Source organism: Solea senegalensis, unplaced genomic scaffold (genome assembly GCF_019176455.1).
Source record: "Solea senegalensis isolate Sse05_10M unplaced genomic scaffold, IFAPA_SoseM_1 scf7180000017739, whole genome shotgun sequence".
Taxonomy (NCBI): domain Eukaryota; kingdom Metazoa; phylum Chordata; class Actinopteri; order Pleuronectiformes; family Soleidae; genus Solea; species Solea senegalensis.
Window position 1 is genome coordinate 48,410 of NW_025322509.1, and position 18,011 is coordinate 66,420.

Below are 18,011 nucleotides of genomic sequence, written 5' to 3' on the forward strand. Positions count from 1 at the left end.
GAGGAGGAGACGAAGAGAAGAAAATAAATAAATCCTCCATAGACAGACACAGAGGAGGAGGAGTGACGTCATTACGCACAACAAAGATCAGCTGCTGATGGAGCTAAACATAGTGCAGCGGCCCAAGATAGAAACACACAGGTGAAGACGCGCGGCGTCCGCCAGGGGGCGCGCACTAACATGATTTACATACTAAAGAAAAACGTAACACAATAGGTAAAAATGAATAGTTAAAATAATACCAACAAAATAACATCATTAGAACATAATAGCACATGAATAACACATAATATGACAACAATATACTAAAAGAATCCTTTTTTATTCATAAATAGGTTCATAGATTATGTTCCTTGTATCTAACAACAACAAGTTAAAATCTAATAATTGTTTTATTTCTGTGAAATGTTTCATTTTATTCTATTTTATTTCATATTTAACGCACTCAAAGATTATTTTCCGTGTTTTTATCAACCTGGCCTCTTATTTCGAAAGTAAAGCAGGAAGTGACGTTGTTGTATCGGAGCGAAGCAGCTGATCGTGAACCGCGAGCAGTATGTGAATTGAACCAAGACCAGAACCAGGACCAGGACGAGCAGGACCACGTGGATCCGCTCTGGACTGTGAGCGACGGAAAACTCGCGACGAGAAAAACAGGTTTGTTTTGTTTCTGCCGCGCGAACACGAGCTAACACTGCTAATCTAACGAGCTAATGCTAGCTTTTTAGTTTAGGTTTTTATTTTGAAAAACCTGACCGGAAAAGAAACCAATCATGTATTCTCATTGGTTAGGCTTACAGTACAGAAGTGATGAAAGGAACATACCGCATTAGTGCGCAAACAAAGCAGAGCAAAGACAGAAGAAATACAACTTTACCAGAGTCGTTAATGAGTTATTAAAAAGAGAAAGAAAAGACCAAACATTGACAGTCTTTATTGCCTTTTTGTTGTTAGAGCCAGAAATCAAAGAAATATAACGCACAACTTCATGGGTAAAAGGGACAATCTTAGGTTTTTTACCACTGAATTTACATTTATGAATATGGAATTGTGCCATTAGAATCAATACGTTTATAATGAAGTACGTATTCTCTCTATTTTTAGTTCTATAAAAGCAAAATACCACATTCTCCCATAATAAGAAAAAATGTCTTTATAAATATGGTCAATGATGAATCTGCTGAAGTTTTGCCAAAATGATCTGGTGTGTGAACAACACCAAAAGAGGTATTTTCACAAAAGGAACAGGTTGTATTTATGTCTCTTTTAAATGTTGTCATATAGTGATTAGCAGGGTAATATCAGTGAATTATTCTGAACGATACTTCTTTCACCTTGTTTACTATCAAAAAAACCCCCAAAAAAACGTATACATCGCACTTATGACTAGCACTTCATAGTTTGGCTTACTTGAAGCTCTTATTTGTACCCTAATGTTTAAATGCACTTATTGTAAGTCGCTTTGGATAAAAGCGTCTGCTAAATGACATGTAATGTATTTGTCAGGAATCAACCAAACTTTTTTCCAATCAATGTAGCTCACAGATATGTTTCTTCAGTTCAGCTGCGGCGTCTGCCTCCAGCGGTTCCCCACACATCACGAGCCATCGAGCGAGGACCCATCAGAAAGGTCAAGTGGTCTGGTGGTTGGACCTGAACAAACTTGTGTTAAGACTTGTGTAAAACAGTTACTCATCAGATATGACTACTGATGATTTAAAGGTAAATTTCACTAATGAGTGTGTTTTTTTGACTTTCTACTTTGTTCCAAATTCATTTACTCTGACATAGTAACACTAACATACAGAGGCTGTAATTGTGAAGATATATCTACAGTAGTTTATTTTGAAAAAGATTCTGAAAGACTCCACACTCTGACACTTTCATTTTGAAAATCTGGATCTTTCTTCACACAATTTTACTTTGATTCTCAACGAGTCATCATTCATCAAAGTTTTCTATTTGTAATTTATTACTCACTTTATTTACAAATGATGTCATTACGTTTGCCTTTACTTTGGAAAAATAAACAAATCCAAATGTTTTAATCCCTTTGTTCACATTTGTTATTGTAGTAAAATCAGCTGATCGTCATGACGCTTTAGTTCGTAAATTGATTTGTTTAAAAATGTGAAAATAAAAACACAGGAAGATCAGGCGAAAAATAAACACATTATTTTATTTCTCATCATTTTTAGAACAAATATACATCATTTTGAATAAATAAATGATGATATCAAAACCATTATACTTGTAATATTTTAGGTCTTATTTTTTAAATGAATACATTTTTTCATAAAGATCAAATTTTTCAGGTTCAGACTCTTGGTCCTGGACTCCTGTGTTATTTTCATTCATTCATTCGTTCACAAAAAAACGTTCATTCATCATAAGTTTTATTCATTTATTTATATATATATACACATATGTATGTATAAATAAATATACACATAGATCAAAATGTCAAAAAAACTTCACAAAATCGTTTGAATCACTTAAAGCTGCAGTACGTCATTGTGACAGACTGAGGGAGCGCTTGAGTGTAAACGGCAGCAGAGCCGGGCGGAAGCAAACCACCGTCACCTCCGTCTGTGAGCGAAACATATGACTTCCTGTGTGCAGCGTGGTCATGTCACCGGGCGACACGAGATCTAACAAAAACCGTTTGTGATGAAAAGTCATTTTATAACACGTCAGGACACATGACCTCTGACCCAAACAACAACAGGAATGGCGGCCATTTTGGATCAAACATCCACTTGGGGGCCATATTGCGCACGTCGTAGTTTTACTGCGAGTGACTCTGGACGAGACACAGTCAGAGTGTCCACAAGCTTCTGTTAACGTCACAGTGCCGACACTAGGGGGCGACAAAAACACAAAACACTTGCTAATGCTAATGATTATAGTCCCGCCCTGAAGACGTCTACGTTGAAATATTAAATTACGAACACAGCAACTCCTAGCTGCTGGTTGGAGGCTCCGCCCCTCTCGTCCCGTCTCCGCCCGTGTGGACAATCATGTGTTTGGTTAAATATTCTTTCTGTTTGAATGTTTTCCCGCAGATGGAGCAGCCGAACGGTTTCTCCCCAGTGTGGATTTTCAGGTGTGACTTCAGACTGTCCTTGAGGCGAAATCTGTTCCCACACACGGAGCAAACAAACGGTTTCTCTCCCGTGTGCGTGACCGCGTGTCTCCGCAGGTTTGACTTCTGGTTGAATCTTTTTCCGCAGACGGAGCAGCCGAACGGTTTCTCTCCGGTGTGAATCCTCTCGTGTGCCTTCAGATGAGCCCGCACTTTAAATCCTTTCCCGCACTCGGTGCAAACAAACGGTTTCTCTGCAGCAGAAACATTTGGCTTCAGTTTCTTCAGATCTGCTCGTCTCCTGCTCGTCCTCTGATCGTCTTCACCGTCTGTAGAGCCGGAAAGATTTTCACCTGCTAACGTCTCTGAAGCTTCAGGACTCACTGGTCCTAAATGTCCATCTGGACCTGAGTTTCCGGCTGGTTCTGGTCCTCCAAAGTCCTCTCTGCTGTCCTCAGTGAGACTCTGGTGAAACAGAGATAAGTCTCTAACACACTGATGGCTCCTGATCTGATGACGCCAGGTAAAACTGCGGTGACAAACTGAGCAGCTGAAGCGTTTCTCGCCCGTGTGGACGACTGCGTGTTCCATTAAATATTCTTTCTGTTTGAATGTCTTCCCGCAGACGGAGCAGCCGAACGGTTTCTCCCCAGTGTGGATTTTCAGGTGTGACTTCAGACTGTCCTTGAGGCGAAATCTGTTCCCACACACGGCGCAAACAAACGGTTTCTCTCCCGTGTGCGTGACCGCGTGTCTCCGCAGGTTTGACTTCTGGTTGAATCTCCTGCCGCAGACGGAGCAGCCGAACGGTTTCTCTCCAGTGTGAATCCTCTCGTGTGCCTTCAGATGATCCCTCAGCTTAAATCCTTTCCCGCACTCGGTGCAAACAAACGGTTTCTCTGCGACAGAAACATGTGTTTTACGTTTCTTCAGACTTGCTCGTTTCCTGCTCGTCCTCCAGTCATCTTCACTGTCTTCAGTGGCAGAAACGTCTTCAGCTGCTTCGGGACTCACTGGTACTAAATGTCCATCTGCTTCTGGTCCTCCACAGTCATCTCTGTTGTCCTCAGTGAGACTCTGATGAAGCTCAGGTCTGTCCTCGTCCTCGTCCTTCACGATAGCGGGACTGAAGTTGAACTCGGTCACGTCTTCATCCTCATTGGTCCACGGTTCCACCTGTTCTTCTTTAATGTGGGGACATTCAGGCTCCACCGCGTCCTCTCTCACTGCCCCCTGCTGGACACCTGCAGACACTGACACACAAAACAAACAATAAAAACATGAGGACATTTGAAAACGTTTAATTTGGTATAAACTTTTATTTACAGATGAAATGACTTTGTTTTCATTTTTAAAATCATAACATTTATCAGCTTGTTTGAATCTAATTCGAATAATGGATAATTATTATTTTGCTAATTGATTAAATAGTTCTTTAAAATAATTTATAATAATTTATAAATCATTAAGTTTCTGTGACTTCTTAGATGTGAATATGTTCTGCTTTCCTTGCTCCATAAAACAAAGAAAGTCATTCAAACTTAATCGGAAACGAGACATTCTTGATCATCATCATTTCCACGAGTAATGGAGGAAATAATAAGCAATAAGTTATTTAAAATATCTGTAATTTCATTGAATTATTTTATAAATGTATAAATGAACCTCTCCAAGTGACGCTAAATTAACTTTTATTTACCAAACATCTGTAAATTCTCTGTTGTCATTTGTTCTCATTTTTCAGGGACAAAAGTAAAACTTTTATTTACGTGAACTGATGAAGCGTAAAATCACGCGCGCACATCAAAGACATCTGACAAAAATCACAAAAACCGTCGACAGCGGCGTAAACACACAAACCTTCAGTGTGAACGTGACGTCTGAAGACGGTTTCCTCCTGAAGTGAACGCGTGAATTCATCCTCATACTCCGCGAGGGCTTTTTCAAACAACTCGAAAATCTGCTCCGCGGCCGCTGCGAGGCGCTGCTGCACACTGTGTCTCAGCAGAGACAGAGACAGGGACAGACACGGGGACAGGGACATCTCTGAGCTCGGCTAACAGCGAGGCTAACAGCGAGGCTAACAGGCTAAGCTAACCGTAGGTCGCTCGCTCGCTCGCTCGCGCACACACACACACACACACAGAGCTACGGCAACACCACTCAGTCAAACCATTTTTTTTGTTTCAAAACTTTATTGACAACGTACAGAACAAACATGAAGTATAAACGTTTTGACGGAAACAGGAATGACAGGAAATGCGCGTTTTAAAGATGTTAGCAGAGGAGATGACTCATGTTTTGCTATCTACGCCCGTTGTTAGCTTAGCACGTTAGCTGCTGTCAGACGGGGTGTGTGCGGGGGAAACATGTCAGGTAAACTTGTTTGTTTTGGTCACTTTATTAGGAACACCAGTCACTATGACCGTTGTGTGTCACGTGACATCGTTTAAGTCACGTGACTGAAAGTGTTTGAGAAACCGCTAAATTCATGTGTTTCATTTTAATTTAATTTAATTCAATTCACCTTTATTTGAAGCGGATGTTTATGTTATAATTTAGACTTTGATGAAGTGACAGAAGTCACAGGTGTGAATATAAACACACATGTTCATATGATCGATATGTAGATATTCTATCTAATATTATATCATGATGAAGTGTGTGTGTGTGTGTATTTAAAGGCTGTTACTTTGTCAATATTTACTTCACTGCTCTGAATTTTCATACATTTCATTGAAAGTAAAGACACATGTATGTATTTACAGAAGTATTTAAAGTTAAAATAGAAACCGTTTCTATTCACGTTTCTTTAAGGAAATCAACCTTAATAATAAGTCAAAAACAGCTGTAATGAAGAAGATACTGGTGGTTTCAAAATAAAAGCGGCGTGACAGGAACATCAGCGAACATGGATGATTTTCACATATGTGAAGGTTTCACACGTCACTGTTTGTGTTTAAAGTGTCTATGTATAATTTAATATAATATAATATATATATTAATGTAATGTAATATATATATATATATACCTATGTTTATGTTCATGTTTTACGTTTAATGTACAGCGTGTGCTAAGGATAAAACTGGAGTCAAATTCCTTGTACGTGTTCACATACTTGGCCAATAAATCTGATTCTGATTCTACAGCAGCTGCTGTAGAGTTCCCTCTGAGCAGCAGCAGTGCAGCTCCAGTGTGGACCAGGAGGAGGCGCCAGAGCACCCCCACATTAAAGAGGAAGAGGAGGAAGTGAGAGAAACCTGAGTCCTCACAGCTACATCATCACAGTCTCACTAAGGACAACAGAGATTTAGCAACAACGGTCAGTCACACTCTCTGACTGCAGGAAAAGCCACAACCGCAGGTCCAGTCTGAAAACTCAGCACATGGCTGTGTCGCAGCTGCAGACTCATACGCTCACACACACACAACAGGGGGCGGAGCTTGTTCATCCGTGAGTGATTTGAATGATTGTGATTTCAGACGTGACGTCAAATCTTCATGAATGAAAGCGTGAAAATTCATTTTGTTCACTTTTGTTTATTCAACTTTTTATAAAAGTATATACCAGGTCAAACTGTCCTGAGCTGCAGCTGACACGTCACTCTGTGATTGGAGGAGATGAGTGTGATGTCATTGTCTGGTCATGTGACCAAACTAAAGCAGACTAAGAGGATTATTGTGTTTCCTTCTGGAGCTGAACTTTGTTTTTACACAGAAGAAGAAACAGCAAGGCTGTGACCGGAGGATTGGTTGGTTGGTTGGTTGATTGATTGATTGATTGATTGATTGGTTGGTTGGTTGGTTGGTTGGTTGATTGATTGATTGATTGATTGATGAGGCCGACTGTGTTGCTGCTGCTCTGCTGCGTCTCGTTGCTGCTCAGAGTTGACTGTCATTTACCTGATGTCACACGTGCGATGCGTCCACTGCAGGAAGAACAGGTGCATGCTGGGAAAAAAACCTCACAGCATAAATTAAAACAAGTTTGTTTATTTATTTATTGTTCTGTCCATCAGACTGAAGGAGGAGTGGCCTCTGGGTCAAACGTTGTCAGATCTGCGATGGCAAATGACGTCACTCGACTTCCTGGACTCTGTCGACGTCTGAAGAGACGCAGAGTCACCGTACTGGTAAAAGATCATGTTTCCATGGAGACGACTGTCTGTCTCACTGTCTGTCTCTGTCTCACTGTCTGTCTCTCTGTGTGAATCTGTATCACTGTCTCAGTGTAACCTGGAGAAGTTCTGCTGGTGGGGGCGGAGTCTGAAGAATCGGACTGGTCAGGTGTGTCGTTGTCCACGCGGATCCAGGTGTCCACACGTCTTTGTCCACAGTCACTGAACTGACAGGCGCTGCCTGGTGGACAATCATTGTCATGACAAACTATCTTCACCAAACAGGAAGTTCACCTGTGACATTTGCTACTTTTTTGGGGCATTTCAGAATAAGAGCCCCTGCCAATTCGCTGGAAAGGAATCTTAAATGTTTCATATATTTAACATGTATAACATATTATTGTGTTTTTGGCACATTTATATGAACTAGTGCTGTCAAACAATTAAAAGATTAATCGCATTAACATCATAGTTAACATTTTTATCTATTCTAAATGTCCCTTGATTTCTTTTTGTCCCATTATTTCTTTTCATATTAAACGGAACGTTAGCTTACAACTCTCTGCCCGCCTCGCAAGCACAGACGTGTGCAAGTGTGTGTAGTTTCCGGTCGAGCTAGATCCGGTGTGGTGTAGTTTTTCTAACGTTACTAGTTGTTGAGTTTGCTCGGCCAAAAAGAACGTTTATCTCGCGATAAAAAAAATTGACGCAGTTAAAATGGGATTGCGTGCGAGTGCATTGGCGCGGACCGAGCGCCCGCAAGCGAGCGCGATCCCGTGTCTTGAACAGCATCACAGTCACAGTGGAGGACTAAACATCGCCGTCAATTTTCATCTCCCTCTCCCCCAAATAGGCAAATAGAAAGGTAGACGCTGAAAACATGGGGTTTCAAGACAGTGGGAGGCAGAATAATGTTCACCGAAGTAAAAGGAAAGCCTGTGTGTCTTGTGTGTGGAGACAGTGTGTCGTTATGAAAGAATATAACTTAAGAAGGCACTATGAAACTAACTTTTCTAATTTTATTATAAAAGACAGACATTGGTGAGGATCAGAGCAGCACACTGATTTGTTTTGTAACACATGCTGTTTCATTTTTGCATTTATCTTGTCATTGAGCTTTGAAGGAAAATAACATTTTGCTGTATACCTGTTAAAAAGAAGAAAGAAAAACGTTTTCAATTTGTTACTGAAAGAGCCTTGAGAAAATATTGCAACTGATTTTATTTATATTTTGTTTAGTTTAATTTAATGATTAAGTGCAATATAGGCTGTGGTATTGGTATTGGTTCAATATGTGCAATAATTGCAAGTTTTAATAAACATTGAACCAGCCTGGCCCTCCACTTGTACCATTTTTTTTATTTTGGCCCCCTGTGTATTTGACTTTGGCATTACTGCTTTACAGACATGTTCCTGACAGGTCTGAGGTCTCACATATCAAGTTTCAAGTGGATACAACAATCCCTGTTAGAGCAGCAGGAAAAACTGTAAATGTTAGATTTGATAGATTTGTAGGCAGCTGCCTCCATCATGTGGCGAACAGAGGTTACTGCATGAACGAACCACTCAGTTGAAGGAATCCTTTGCATTTTTGCCATGGCAACACCGTAAAACAATTTCTTCTCATATTAGGCACGCGTCATCTACCATGTGTTTTGTTTGTTTTCCCAAATTTTGAGTATGATACAAAGCAGTCTGTAAAAGTTATAAGGGAATTGTGAATTTGTTGTATTTTCTGTTACTACCAGGAGGCGCTGTTTTTAAAATGTACAGTTTTTGCATAGACTTCATCAGCCATGGTCCATCTTGAACCCTAGCACATTTGGTTGGAAAAGGACCTTCTATCGCAATGTTATAAGAGTTTTGAGTGAAACCTTTGCAGTGTTGCCATGGCAACACCGTTGAAGGATTTGTTATCATATTATGCACGCATCATCTACCATGTGTTTTAAAAAATGTTCACCTATCTTGAGTTTGCTACAATAAATTCTGTAAAAGTTATATGCGAAATTGTGATTGAAATTGTGAAATGTGTTGTATTTTCTGTTACCACCAGGAGGCGATGTTTTCAAAATTTACAGTTTTTGCATAGACATCTTTAGCAAGGGCCCATCATCGATTGTCACTAGTTTGGTTAAGATCTGACCTTCCATGGCAAAGTTATAAGAGATTGTTGTGTGATTTTCGCCAACTTTGCGCCCTTTTTCTTGTTCGCCGTGATACTAAATGAAAAGATTTTGATACCTTTGGATCCTCAACTTGTCCACAGTGACCTCACCAAGTTTGAAGGTGAACCCATTAAAGCTGTAGGACAAGTTCGTTCAAATACCGATGGTGTGAAATGGCCAAAATCACAAAAAATGAACGTTCAATCCAAGATGGCGGCTTTCCTGTTCGTTCTAGAGCATAGGCTACGCTGACTTTTTTAACGCACATTCCTCGAAACACTAATAAACGTACATTTACACCAGGTCTAATGCGGTTGCAAAAATTGATGAGTTTTGGGGCATGTTCAGGGCCTCAAAAACGCGATTCATTTGGAGGAAGAGGAATAACTCTAACGATTTCAATAGGGTTCTTGCAACCAAGTAGCTCGAACCCTAAATATTCAACGTATTTTACATGCATGGAGTTTCCGTGTGCGCGCGGGTTTTCTGTTTATCCTGTAATGTAAAGCAGCGGCCACTGGGCGCTGAAGTGACGCTGTGACGACGTTTACGTTTCCAACACAAGAGAGCGAGCGAGAAGAGAACAGGAAGTGATACACGTGATGACCTTCACAATAAATGTCAGAATAAAATTTTGAAAAACATGAGTTTTTTTTTTTTTAACATGTATAACGTTTTATTGTGTTTTTGGCGCGTTTATATGAAGGTTATTCATTCGCTCATTAGCTGAACATGTGATTCAAAATGAATAAATGCATTCAGTGTTTTAGTTGTTTTATTTTGTGTTAAATAAGACACTGTTTTTTTTTTTTTAATAAATCAACGTTAGAATCAGAGGTGTTTTTATTGTGAAGGAAGTGTACCGGAGGTGTGTGGACCGTGTTAAAGATCCGTGTTGGACGTGTCCTCGGGCCGTGGACTCACTGTCCCGGGAACAGCGGCCGTGTTTTCATCTCGTCTCAGTTATTTCAGCGGAAAAAACCGGTCAATTTGTGTTTAAACCACCATTTTATGTTCTCTTTTTCTTCACCGATCTTCAAAATGGCGGCGGTTCATGGGTGAGTGTTCACAGCTGGCGCTAAGATAAGCTAACGGTAGCATACAGAGAGTCTGATAGCATTAGCAGGCTAACAAACACACACACACGCACGAAATCCTGGTGTTTGTGTTTCCTGTTCAAAGTTTTTGTCGCTGTTAATTTTAGCCTGTTAGCTGAGCCGTGCTAAGTCCATGCGTTTGTTATGAGAGCAGAAGAATCGATCGATCGATGAGTCGCTGTCAGCTGATTCAAGCGGTTTAAGATAAGATCATTATTCATTTGTAGTTTTATTACGGTAGTTTACAAAAACAACAGTGTAGAAATAAGATAAGAAAAATATCATGAAATATGTGCAGGGCAACAAATGAAAACATAATGTTCTTTATTGTCTTTGTGACAACGAATTTACAAGTGCAAACATTTACAACATATACAAAGTTATACAATATATATGTTAAGTATTAGACCAAAGTAAACTAAAGTAACAGAAAAACATAATCATTCTAATAATAACATGATCAGAAAACAATAATATCAGTAATAATAACAGTGATAACGGGTGATAATATCAGTAATAATAACAACAGTTGATAATATTAGTAATAACAGGTGATAATATCAGTAATAATAACAACAGTTGATAATATTAGTAATAACAGGTGATAATATCAGATGATAATATCAGTAATAACAGGTGATAATATCAGTAATAATAACAGATGATAATATCAGTAATAACGGTGATAATATCAGTAATAATAACAACAGATGATAATATCAGTAATAACAGGTGATAATATCAGTAATAATAACAGTGATAACGGTGATAATATCAGTAATAATAACAACAGTTGATAATATTAGTAATAACAGGTGATAATATCAGTAATAATAACAACAGTTGATAATATTAGTAATAACAGGTGATAATATCAGTAATAATAACAGATAACGGTGATAATATCAGTAATAATAACAACAGATGATAATATCAGTAATAACAGGTGATAATATCAGTAATAATAACAACAGATGATAAAATCAGTAATAACGGGTGATAATATCAGTAATAATAATAACAACAGATGATAATATCAGTAATAACAGGTGATAATATCAGTAATAATAACAGTGATAACGGTGATAATATCAATAATAACAACAGTTGATAATATTAGTAATAACAGGTGATAATATCAGTAATAATAACAGTAATAACAGGTGATAATATCAGTAATAATAACAACAGATGATAATATCAGTAATAACAGGTGATAATATCAGTAATAACAACAGATGATAATATCAGTAATAACAGGTGATAATATCAGTAATAATAACAACAGATGATAATATCAGTAATAACGGGTGATAATATCAGTAATAATAACAACAGATGATAATATCAGTAATAACAGGTGATAATATCAGTAATAATAACAGTGATAACGGGTGATAATATCAGTAATAATAACAACAGTTGATAATATTAGTAATAACAGGTGATAATATCAGTAATAATAACAACAGTTGATAATATTAGTAATAACAGGTGATAATATCAGTAATAATAACAGTGATAACGGGTGATAATATCAGTAATAATAACAACAGATGATAATATCAGTAATAACAGGTGATAATATCAGTAATAATAACAACAGATGATAATATCAGTGATAACGGGTGATAATATCAGTAATAATAATAACAACAGATGATAATATCAGTAATAACAGGTGATAATATCAGTAATAATAACAGTAATAACAGGTGATAATATCAGTAATAATAACAACAGATGATAATATCAGTAATAACAGGTGATAATATCAGTAATAACAACAGGTGATAATATCAGTAATAATAACAGTGATAACGGGTGATATGTTCAAATATCATAGACTTAAACTGACAGAGATTTTATTCCATATTTTATTCCAGAATGTGTTTAACTGAAGTGTAAAGCACTCACTCTCCCACACCAAACACTGAAATCCTGTGTTCACAGTGAGTGACCACACGAGGCAGCAGAGCAGAGCTCCTGTGTCATCGCAGCTAAAATCACTGATTTTCTCGAGTGAGCGGTTTTGTACTGTGATTCATTGATGACTGATCTTTTTCTCTCTCTCAGGTTTCAGCAGCTTTGAGTTGGTTCAGTGGAATCACCATGGAAACGGGCAGTGAGCAGTGAAGCAGTGGTCAGTGTCAGAGGTCAGTGTGGCAGCGGCGACGTCGTGGTGGAGGAGCAGACTGATGGAGAGCGACTGTCGGATTCCCGTGGCGTGCTGTCGACCTCGAATCCTTGTACTTCACGCTCTTTTCTGGGGCCTCGTGTCCCTCAGGTCAGTGTGTGTGCGCAGAGGTCAGAGGTCACTCTGACTCTTCACTTTGTCTGTAAAAAATCAGGATTTAAACGTATTCAACTTTATTGAAACAATGTTTTGAGACTTGTCACTGCAGCATGAAACCGAAATAACACAAACATGGAGGTCATTTTTGAACAAACCACGTCCTCAGTCCAGAACCAGAACTTGTGTTGTTGTTTCAGAGTGTTTGGAGCCGCCCTGCTGAGTGAAGATAAAACTGCAGGTTTGAACTAATCTTTTTATTTTCTCCATGAATTCATTCATTCATTGTTTTTCAGAAAATGTCAGAGAGTTTGAATAAGTCTTTGTCAAACCTTTAAAATTCATCACAGCAAAGAAAGCAGGAAAAAATTCATATTTAAAGTGGACATATTAGACCCTATTTCCCCCATTTAACTAGTTCCCTGGTGTCCTAATGAACATGTCAGTGACATGCTTTGGTCAAAATAAGGATGAAGCATCATAGCAGTTCAATAACCCTGCTAAACCCGCCCCTTTCAGAATGCTCTGTTTTGTTCATGGTCTCTTTATATGCAAATGAGACACAGGCAAACACACACCCACATTGTCCGAAGTGGAGATGTCCGACACAAGGATCAAGCCAAACAGTGCCGAACTGTAAATCAGTTAAAAACACTTAGGGACAGCACCACTGATCCACCGCTGACCTTTGTATGTGACTGTATCAGACTGAGTCTGTGCTCCGGTCATGGAGGACGTACTGAACAAATATGTTTAATTAGGACGTGTCAGAATGGTCAGTTATGACCTCTATGTGACCTTTTCTTAACAATGTGTGTGTTTGTACGTCGCTGACTAAATACTGATGTGAAGTGGTGCGAACACACGAACACACGTTTGCTGACTTTATCCGGCACATTAGCTTCATATATAAAATCCTCTGTAAAACACTGTGCTCCACTGTGCAGCCACCAACAGCACACTTGTCCCTCCGCGTTGACATAATACCGCTCTTCCTCCCTCGCCTGCACTCTCGCAGGGACAAGGTGGAGCTAAGGTGGAGCTAAGGTGGAGCTAAGGTGGAGCTAAGGTGGAGCTAAGGTGGAGCTCTCCAAGTAAACTTACTGGTGGGCGGTAACATTGGCGGTGAAATGCGCATGCTGACGTCATAAGTGCAGGGAATTCAACATCACATGTTTTATGGCCTATACTTACACTAAGGGGGACCACGAAAACATGACTGAGTATTCTTTCTCCACACTTTGGCGACTGGTAGGGCCTCCAGAGTCCCAAATATAAGTATTGAAATGGTTAAAAAGTGGATTTTGCATAATATGTCCCCTTTAAGAATCTGACCCCGACTTCTCCTCTTTTCCTGCAGCAGTGAAACCTGCAGTCGCCCCCTGCTGGCAGCTGGAGGAGTTTATAGTGACCACAGCGTGTTCAGAGTGCAATGCTTTCCAGACGGTGAGTCCCGTCACAGGAAATACGCCAAAACTGTCCTGTTGTTGTGTCTCTGCTCCTCGTCTCTCTCCTCTGTCTCCATTTGTCCTTTCACACCAACCTGTCGAGGCAGATGCTGCACATCTGTGTCTGGTTCTGTCAGAGATTTTTCTCTCCACTGCCCCCTAGTGTTCGCTCATTGTGTCAACCGCTCCATGATGTTGTCCGTGTACAGACCTGAGGTCATGTGTGTTATGATTGAACGAGATCTTTCAGGTCCAACTGTAGATCAAAGAGAAAAAGACTGAATAACATTAACGTTCATCTGCAAATGTGTTGAACATGAGTCTAAAAACCACGTTCACTGGTATTTCACTTCACTGAACCCGTGTGTGTGTGTGTGTGTGTGTGTGTGTGTGTGTGTGTGTGTGTGTGTGTGTGTGTGTGTGTAGAAGTCGGGTCCTGTGAGCTCACAGGATACGTGGAGAGAGTGAACTGCACCAAGTCCAACAAAGAAGAGCATAAGAGGTAAAACTCTCACCTGTCCATGTGTGTGTTTGTGTGTTTGTGTTCTGACCCCTGCTCTTGCCCCGCCCCCTCAGCTGTCGTTCTGCAGTGATGGAGGACCATCTCTTCTGGAAGTTCGAGGCGGCCATGTTGGCTCTGACACTGCTCTTCGCCGTCCTCGTGGTTGTTCGCCAGCGTTGGCTCGACCGCCTCGCGTCCGAGAAAGTCCGCCGACAGATCGAGTCCATTTAGGACCAGGACCTGAACTGGGACGGAGTGGTTTTTAACCCTGTTGCAGTATTTTAATCTGAGTCTGGACTGAAGGAACCTGCAGGAAACCGGACTTTGTTTTTGTTCAGAACTTTATTTAAACAGAAGACGACAACGTTTTCACAGAAAAACATTTGTGTTTGAAATAAAAATGAAATTAAAAAATCAGATGTTACGAATGCTGCGCTCTGATTGGTCGACGCCGCGTTAGCGTGTTTCTTTACGATGTTTTATTGTAAATCTGTAAATGTTTTTGTAAAGAAAAAAACTCAAATTTAAATAAATAAAAAAAAAATTCTGTAAAAAAGCGTCGTACGATTGTGCGACTTCTTTAAAATTAACTTCATACGAAAAAGACGACAAAAAACATCGGAAACTTCTGTCGTATGACTTTAAAAACACAATCATTAAAAAAATGGAAAGATTTAAAAGGTCTTTTAAAAAACAAAAAAGAATCAAATTGGTCGCCTGGACCGATGACATCATCAAGTCTAAAGTCTCTGACACTCAGCTGTCAGTTGATTGGCTCGTAGGCTGCCGTCGGCTCCATCGCTCTCTTGCGCGCACAGATCCAGACTCCACCCACTAACAGGACCAGCACCGGCGCTCCCAGCCCGACCGCCATGACGGCGACGACGAGTGCTGAGAAGGAGTCGACGGGAGGAGAGCCGACGCCCATGAGCAGTGTCCTGATGGAGAGAGCGACACGTTAGAAGAAGCAGAAATAAAAACTGATAACATCCAATCAGAGAGGAGGAGGCGTCGCACCAGGACAGGAAGCGTGTGCTGTTGTAGAACGGTTCTCCCGCCAGGCCGAAGCTCACGTTCAGACCAAACGTTTCCACATTGGAGTAAAACGCTCGAATCAGACCGGACGCCGCCGCCTCGCTGCTCTGTGGACGGGGGGCGGAGTTACGGCACGGCGTGGCATCCTCCAGCGCTGGTTTAGAGCGACGAAACGCCACGGAGCGCCAACGCACGAAACCCACGACTTCAGAGCTGCCGTTTGCCGAAGACACCCAGTGAGACGCCTATGGACACACGGACACGCGTGGACAGACATGGACACAGAATCAATCACTGAGGTTTATTTGTTTAAATGAAATGTGATTTTTTTTTTTACCTTGAAAATGGACGGCGTGAACTCGTCATCGATTGATCGATGGACATCCACTCTGCTCAGAGGATAAGCTCCGCCCACCGCCTGCAGCTCCAGCATGAACCTGGAACGAGCCGCTCTTGGCGACACGCCGTCAAGCCACACCCCCAGCTGGGAGGAGTTAGCTGTGTGCAAGAGGCGGGGCCAGCTCTGGCCACGCCCCTCCGACTCAAACGCCGACAACTGTAGAGAATATTTCTGAGTGAAATGTATAAAATGATCACGTGACCGTGTGATGGTGAGAGGCGTCACCATGGTGACAGACCTGCAGGCAGATGGAGCCGCTGCTGTTGACCACGGATCCACAGAGAGGAGCAAACGGATCAGACGAGTTCATACGAGACCAGCTCAGGTTCTGCAGCTCGTACGGAGGGAAGAGGTCAGAGGTCATCGAGGCCGTGTCGTTGATGTCATCGTACTCAAGCAACTGAGAGAGAGAGAGAGACAGGTTCACTTCCTGTGTGTGTGGATTTAAGGTCTGGGCTGATTTAAGGTGGACGTCTCCGACCCTGCTGAAGACGAGCGCAGTGCTGGACAGGACGCTGCTCTCTGGCTCCACCCTCAGGCTGCCCGTGGTGTTTCGAGCCAAAAACGGTGTCCAGTCGACCTGAGAGGAGACAGACGGTCAGAAAATTAGGAACAGTTCAAACACATACTGAGACTTTTACTTTGAAAACTGAATCGACTTTTCACTGTTGCTAAGCAAACGACTACTTCCTGTATTACAGCGATTGGTCATGTGACCTCTGACCTTGACAGAAGAAGAAGAGGAGTTGGTGTGGACAAGCAGCAGCGTAGGCGCCCCCTGGCTGCAGAACAGGAAGTGCAGCGTGTCATTGTCTCCCACAGCTCTGATGTGCAGCAGGTCACCACCAGGAGGCGCCGGTGCACTCCAGCCAGGGTTCAACTGCACAATCAACTGAAACAGACAGATAATCAACGACTGATCAAAGGCAGATGATCAATGACTGATCAAAGGCAGATGATCAATGACTGATCAAAGACAGATCAACGACTGATCAAATGCAGATGATCAATGACTGATCAAAGGCAGATGATCAACGACTGATCAAAGGCATATGATCAACGACTGATCAAAGGCAGATGATCAACGACAGATCAAAGGCAGATAATTAATAATTGATCAAACTGTAACAAACACAACTCAAATGTTATTAAATGTCAAATTCATTTGAGTGAAATATTTAAACTGTGTCAATTTAAAGTGAATTCTTTACAAAAAAGATTTTAGATTCACAGCTTTGAAGTAAAAATACTTTGAATTAACTCTGTATTTTACTTTTGTCTTGTTTTGATTTTTTTTCCCTCTGATTCTCACTTTGCCTTAAAACAGAAACTGATTTCATTATTAAATATAATTATTTGTCTGACACTTAAAAATTAAAGTTAAATATTTATGTGGAGTCACAAAACTTTGTTACTTTAAACGATAAAAACTCTTCCTTTTAATCTTAAATAAAGACTGAAGTTTAAATTAAATTAAGTTTGAGAAACATTATCTTAAACAAATGTTGAACAGGAAGTTCAACATACAAAAGAAAAGTTACATTTCAAAAGAAAATCAACCCCATTTATTAAAATTACTGACACCGCTCAGACTCTTAATCTGAAAAACAAAGTTTCGTTTCCTCACTTTTGTCCCGGTTTATTTATTTTTTTCATTTTTTCGTCACAAATGTTGGACTTTGTTTGAACAGAACATTTCAAAATAAAAGCCTCACCTGTCGCGTGAACGAACTTTGACCTGAAGAAGAAAAAAGAAGCGAGAAAAAAAGAAAAATCACTAAAAACGTTCGTCTCGTCTTCACCGTCCCCGCCGCCATCTTTGTTTTCACTCTCAACCTCAAGTCACGTGATTTACAGCTTCCTC

At 40.5% G+C, this 18,011-nt stretch overlaps 3 protein-coding genes and 1 long non-coding RNA gene across 6 annotated transcripts; 2 read left to right on the forward strand and 2 right to left on the reverse strand.

The window, feature by feature from the left end:
* Positions 1-14: 14 nt before the first annotated feature.
* Positions 15-2,048, forward strand: LOC122764894. The gene is made up of 2 exons (XR_006359898.1): positions 15-657; positions 1,560-2,048. It is a non-coding gene; the product is annotated as an uncharacterized LOC122764894 (long non-coding RNA).
* Positions 2,049-2,097: 49 nt separating this feature from the next.
* On the reverse strand, positions 2,098-5,209 carry LOC122764886 (zinc finger protein OZF-like). Its single transcript, XM_044018885.1, has 2 exons — positions 4,946-5,209; positions 2,098-4,338 (listed from the first exon to the last, which is right to left on the reverse strand). Exons 1-2 carry the CDS (start codon positions 5,127-5,129, stop codon positions 2,963-2,965), a joined length of 1,560 nt encoding a protein of 519 aa, XP_043874820.1. The 5' UTR covers positions 5,130-5,209; the 3' UTR covers positions 2,098-2,962.
* Positions 5,210-10,240: 5,031 nt separating this feature from the next.
* On the forward strand, positions 10,241-14,961 carry jtb (jumping translocation breakpoint). 2 transcript variants are annotated; one of them, XM_044018892.1, is made up of 6 exons: positions 10,241-10,430; positions 12,546-12,756; positions 12,963-13,003; positions 14,123-14,212; positions 14,637-14,712; positions 14,787-14,961. In XM_044018892.1, the coding sequence occupies exons 2-6, from the start codon at positions 12,668-12,670 to the stop codon at positions 14,941-14,943; spliced, it is 453 nt and encodes a 150-aa protein (XP_043874827.1). In that variant the 5' UTR covers positions 10,241-10,430; positions 12,546-12,667; the 3' UTR covers positions 14,944-14,961. The 2 variants fall into 2 exon arrangements, 1 of the variants encoding a protein (XP_043874827.1); XR_006359896.1 differs by lacking the exon at positions 10,241-10,430 and having other exon boundaries at positions 14,123-14,208.
* A 314-nt stretch (positions 14,962-15,275) lies between these two features.
* On the reverse strand, positions 15,276-18,006 carry LOC122764888 (glycosylated lysosomal membrane protein). Of its 2 annotated transcripts, XM_044018888.1 has the most exons (7): positions 17,863-18,005; positions 16,872-17,039; positions 16,629-16,727; positions 16,386-16,547; positions 16,085-16,303; positions 15,730-15,992; positions 15,276-15,650 (listed from the first exon to the last, which is right to left on the reverse strand). In XM_044018888.1, exons 1-7 carry the CDS (start codon positions 17,962-17,964, stop codon positions 15,476-15,478), a joined length of 1,188 nt encoding a protein of 395 aa, XP_043874823.1. In that variant the 5' UTR covers positions 17,965-18,005; the 3' UTR covers positions 15,276-15,475. The 2 variants fall into 2 exon arrangements, with proteins under 2 accessions (XP_043874823.1, XP_043874822.1); XM_044018887.1 differs by having other exon boundaries at positions 16,386-16,727; positions 17,863-18,006.
* Positions 18,007-18,011: the final 5 nt, after the last annotated feature.

Excerpts from the sequence above, each read along its gene's own strand:
- LOC122764886 (XM_044018885.1), bottom strand. The coding sequence starts at position 5,129 with ATGTCCCTGTCCCCGTGTCTGTCCCTGTCTCTGTCTCTGCTGAGACAC. Across the intron at positions 4,339-4,945 it reads ACGTCACGTTCACACTGAAG|TGTCTGCAGGTGTCCAGCAG; the intron begins GTTTGTGTGTTT and ends TTTGTGTGTCAG.
- jtb (XM_044018892.1), top strand. The coding sequence starts at position 12,668 with ATGGAGAGCGACTGTCGGATTCCCGTGGCGTGCTGTCGACCTCGAATC. Across the intron at positions 13,004-14,122 it reads GAGTGAAGATAAAACTGCAG|CAGTGAAACCTGCAGTCGCC; the intron begins GTTTGAACTAAT and ends CTTTTCCTGCAG. Across the intron at positions 14,213-14,636 it reads CAATGCTTTCCAGACGGTGA|AAGTCGGGTCCTGTGAGCTC; the intron begins GTCCCGTCACAG and ends GTGTGTGTGTAG.
- LOC122764888 (XM_044018887.1), bottom strand. The coding sequence starts at position 17,964 with ATGGCGGCGGGGACGGTGAAGACGAGACGAACGTTTTTAGTGATTTTT. Across the intron at positions 17,040-17,862 it reads AAAGTTCGTTCACGCGACAG|TTGATTGTGCAGTTGAACCC; the intron begins GTGAGGCTTTTA and ends TGTCTGTTTCAG. Across the intron at positions 16,304-16,385 it reads GCGGCTCCATCTGCCTGCAG|TTGTCGGCGTTTGAGTCGGA; the intron begins GTCTGTCACCAT and ends TATTCTCTACAG.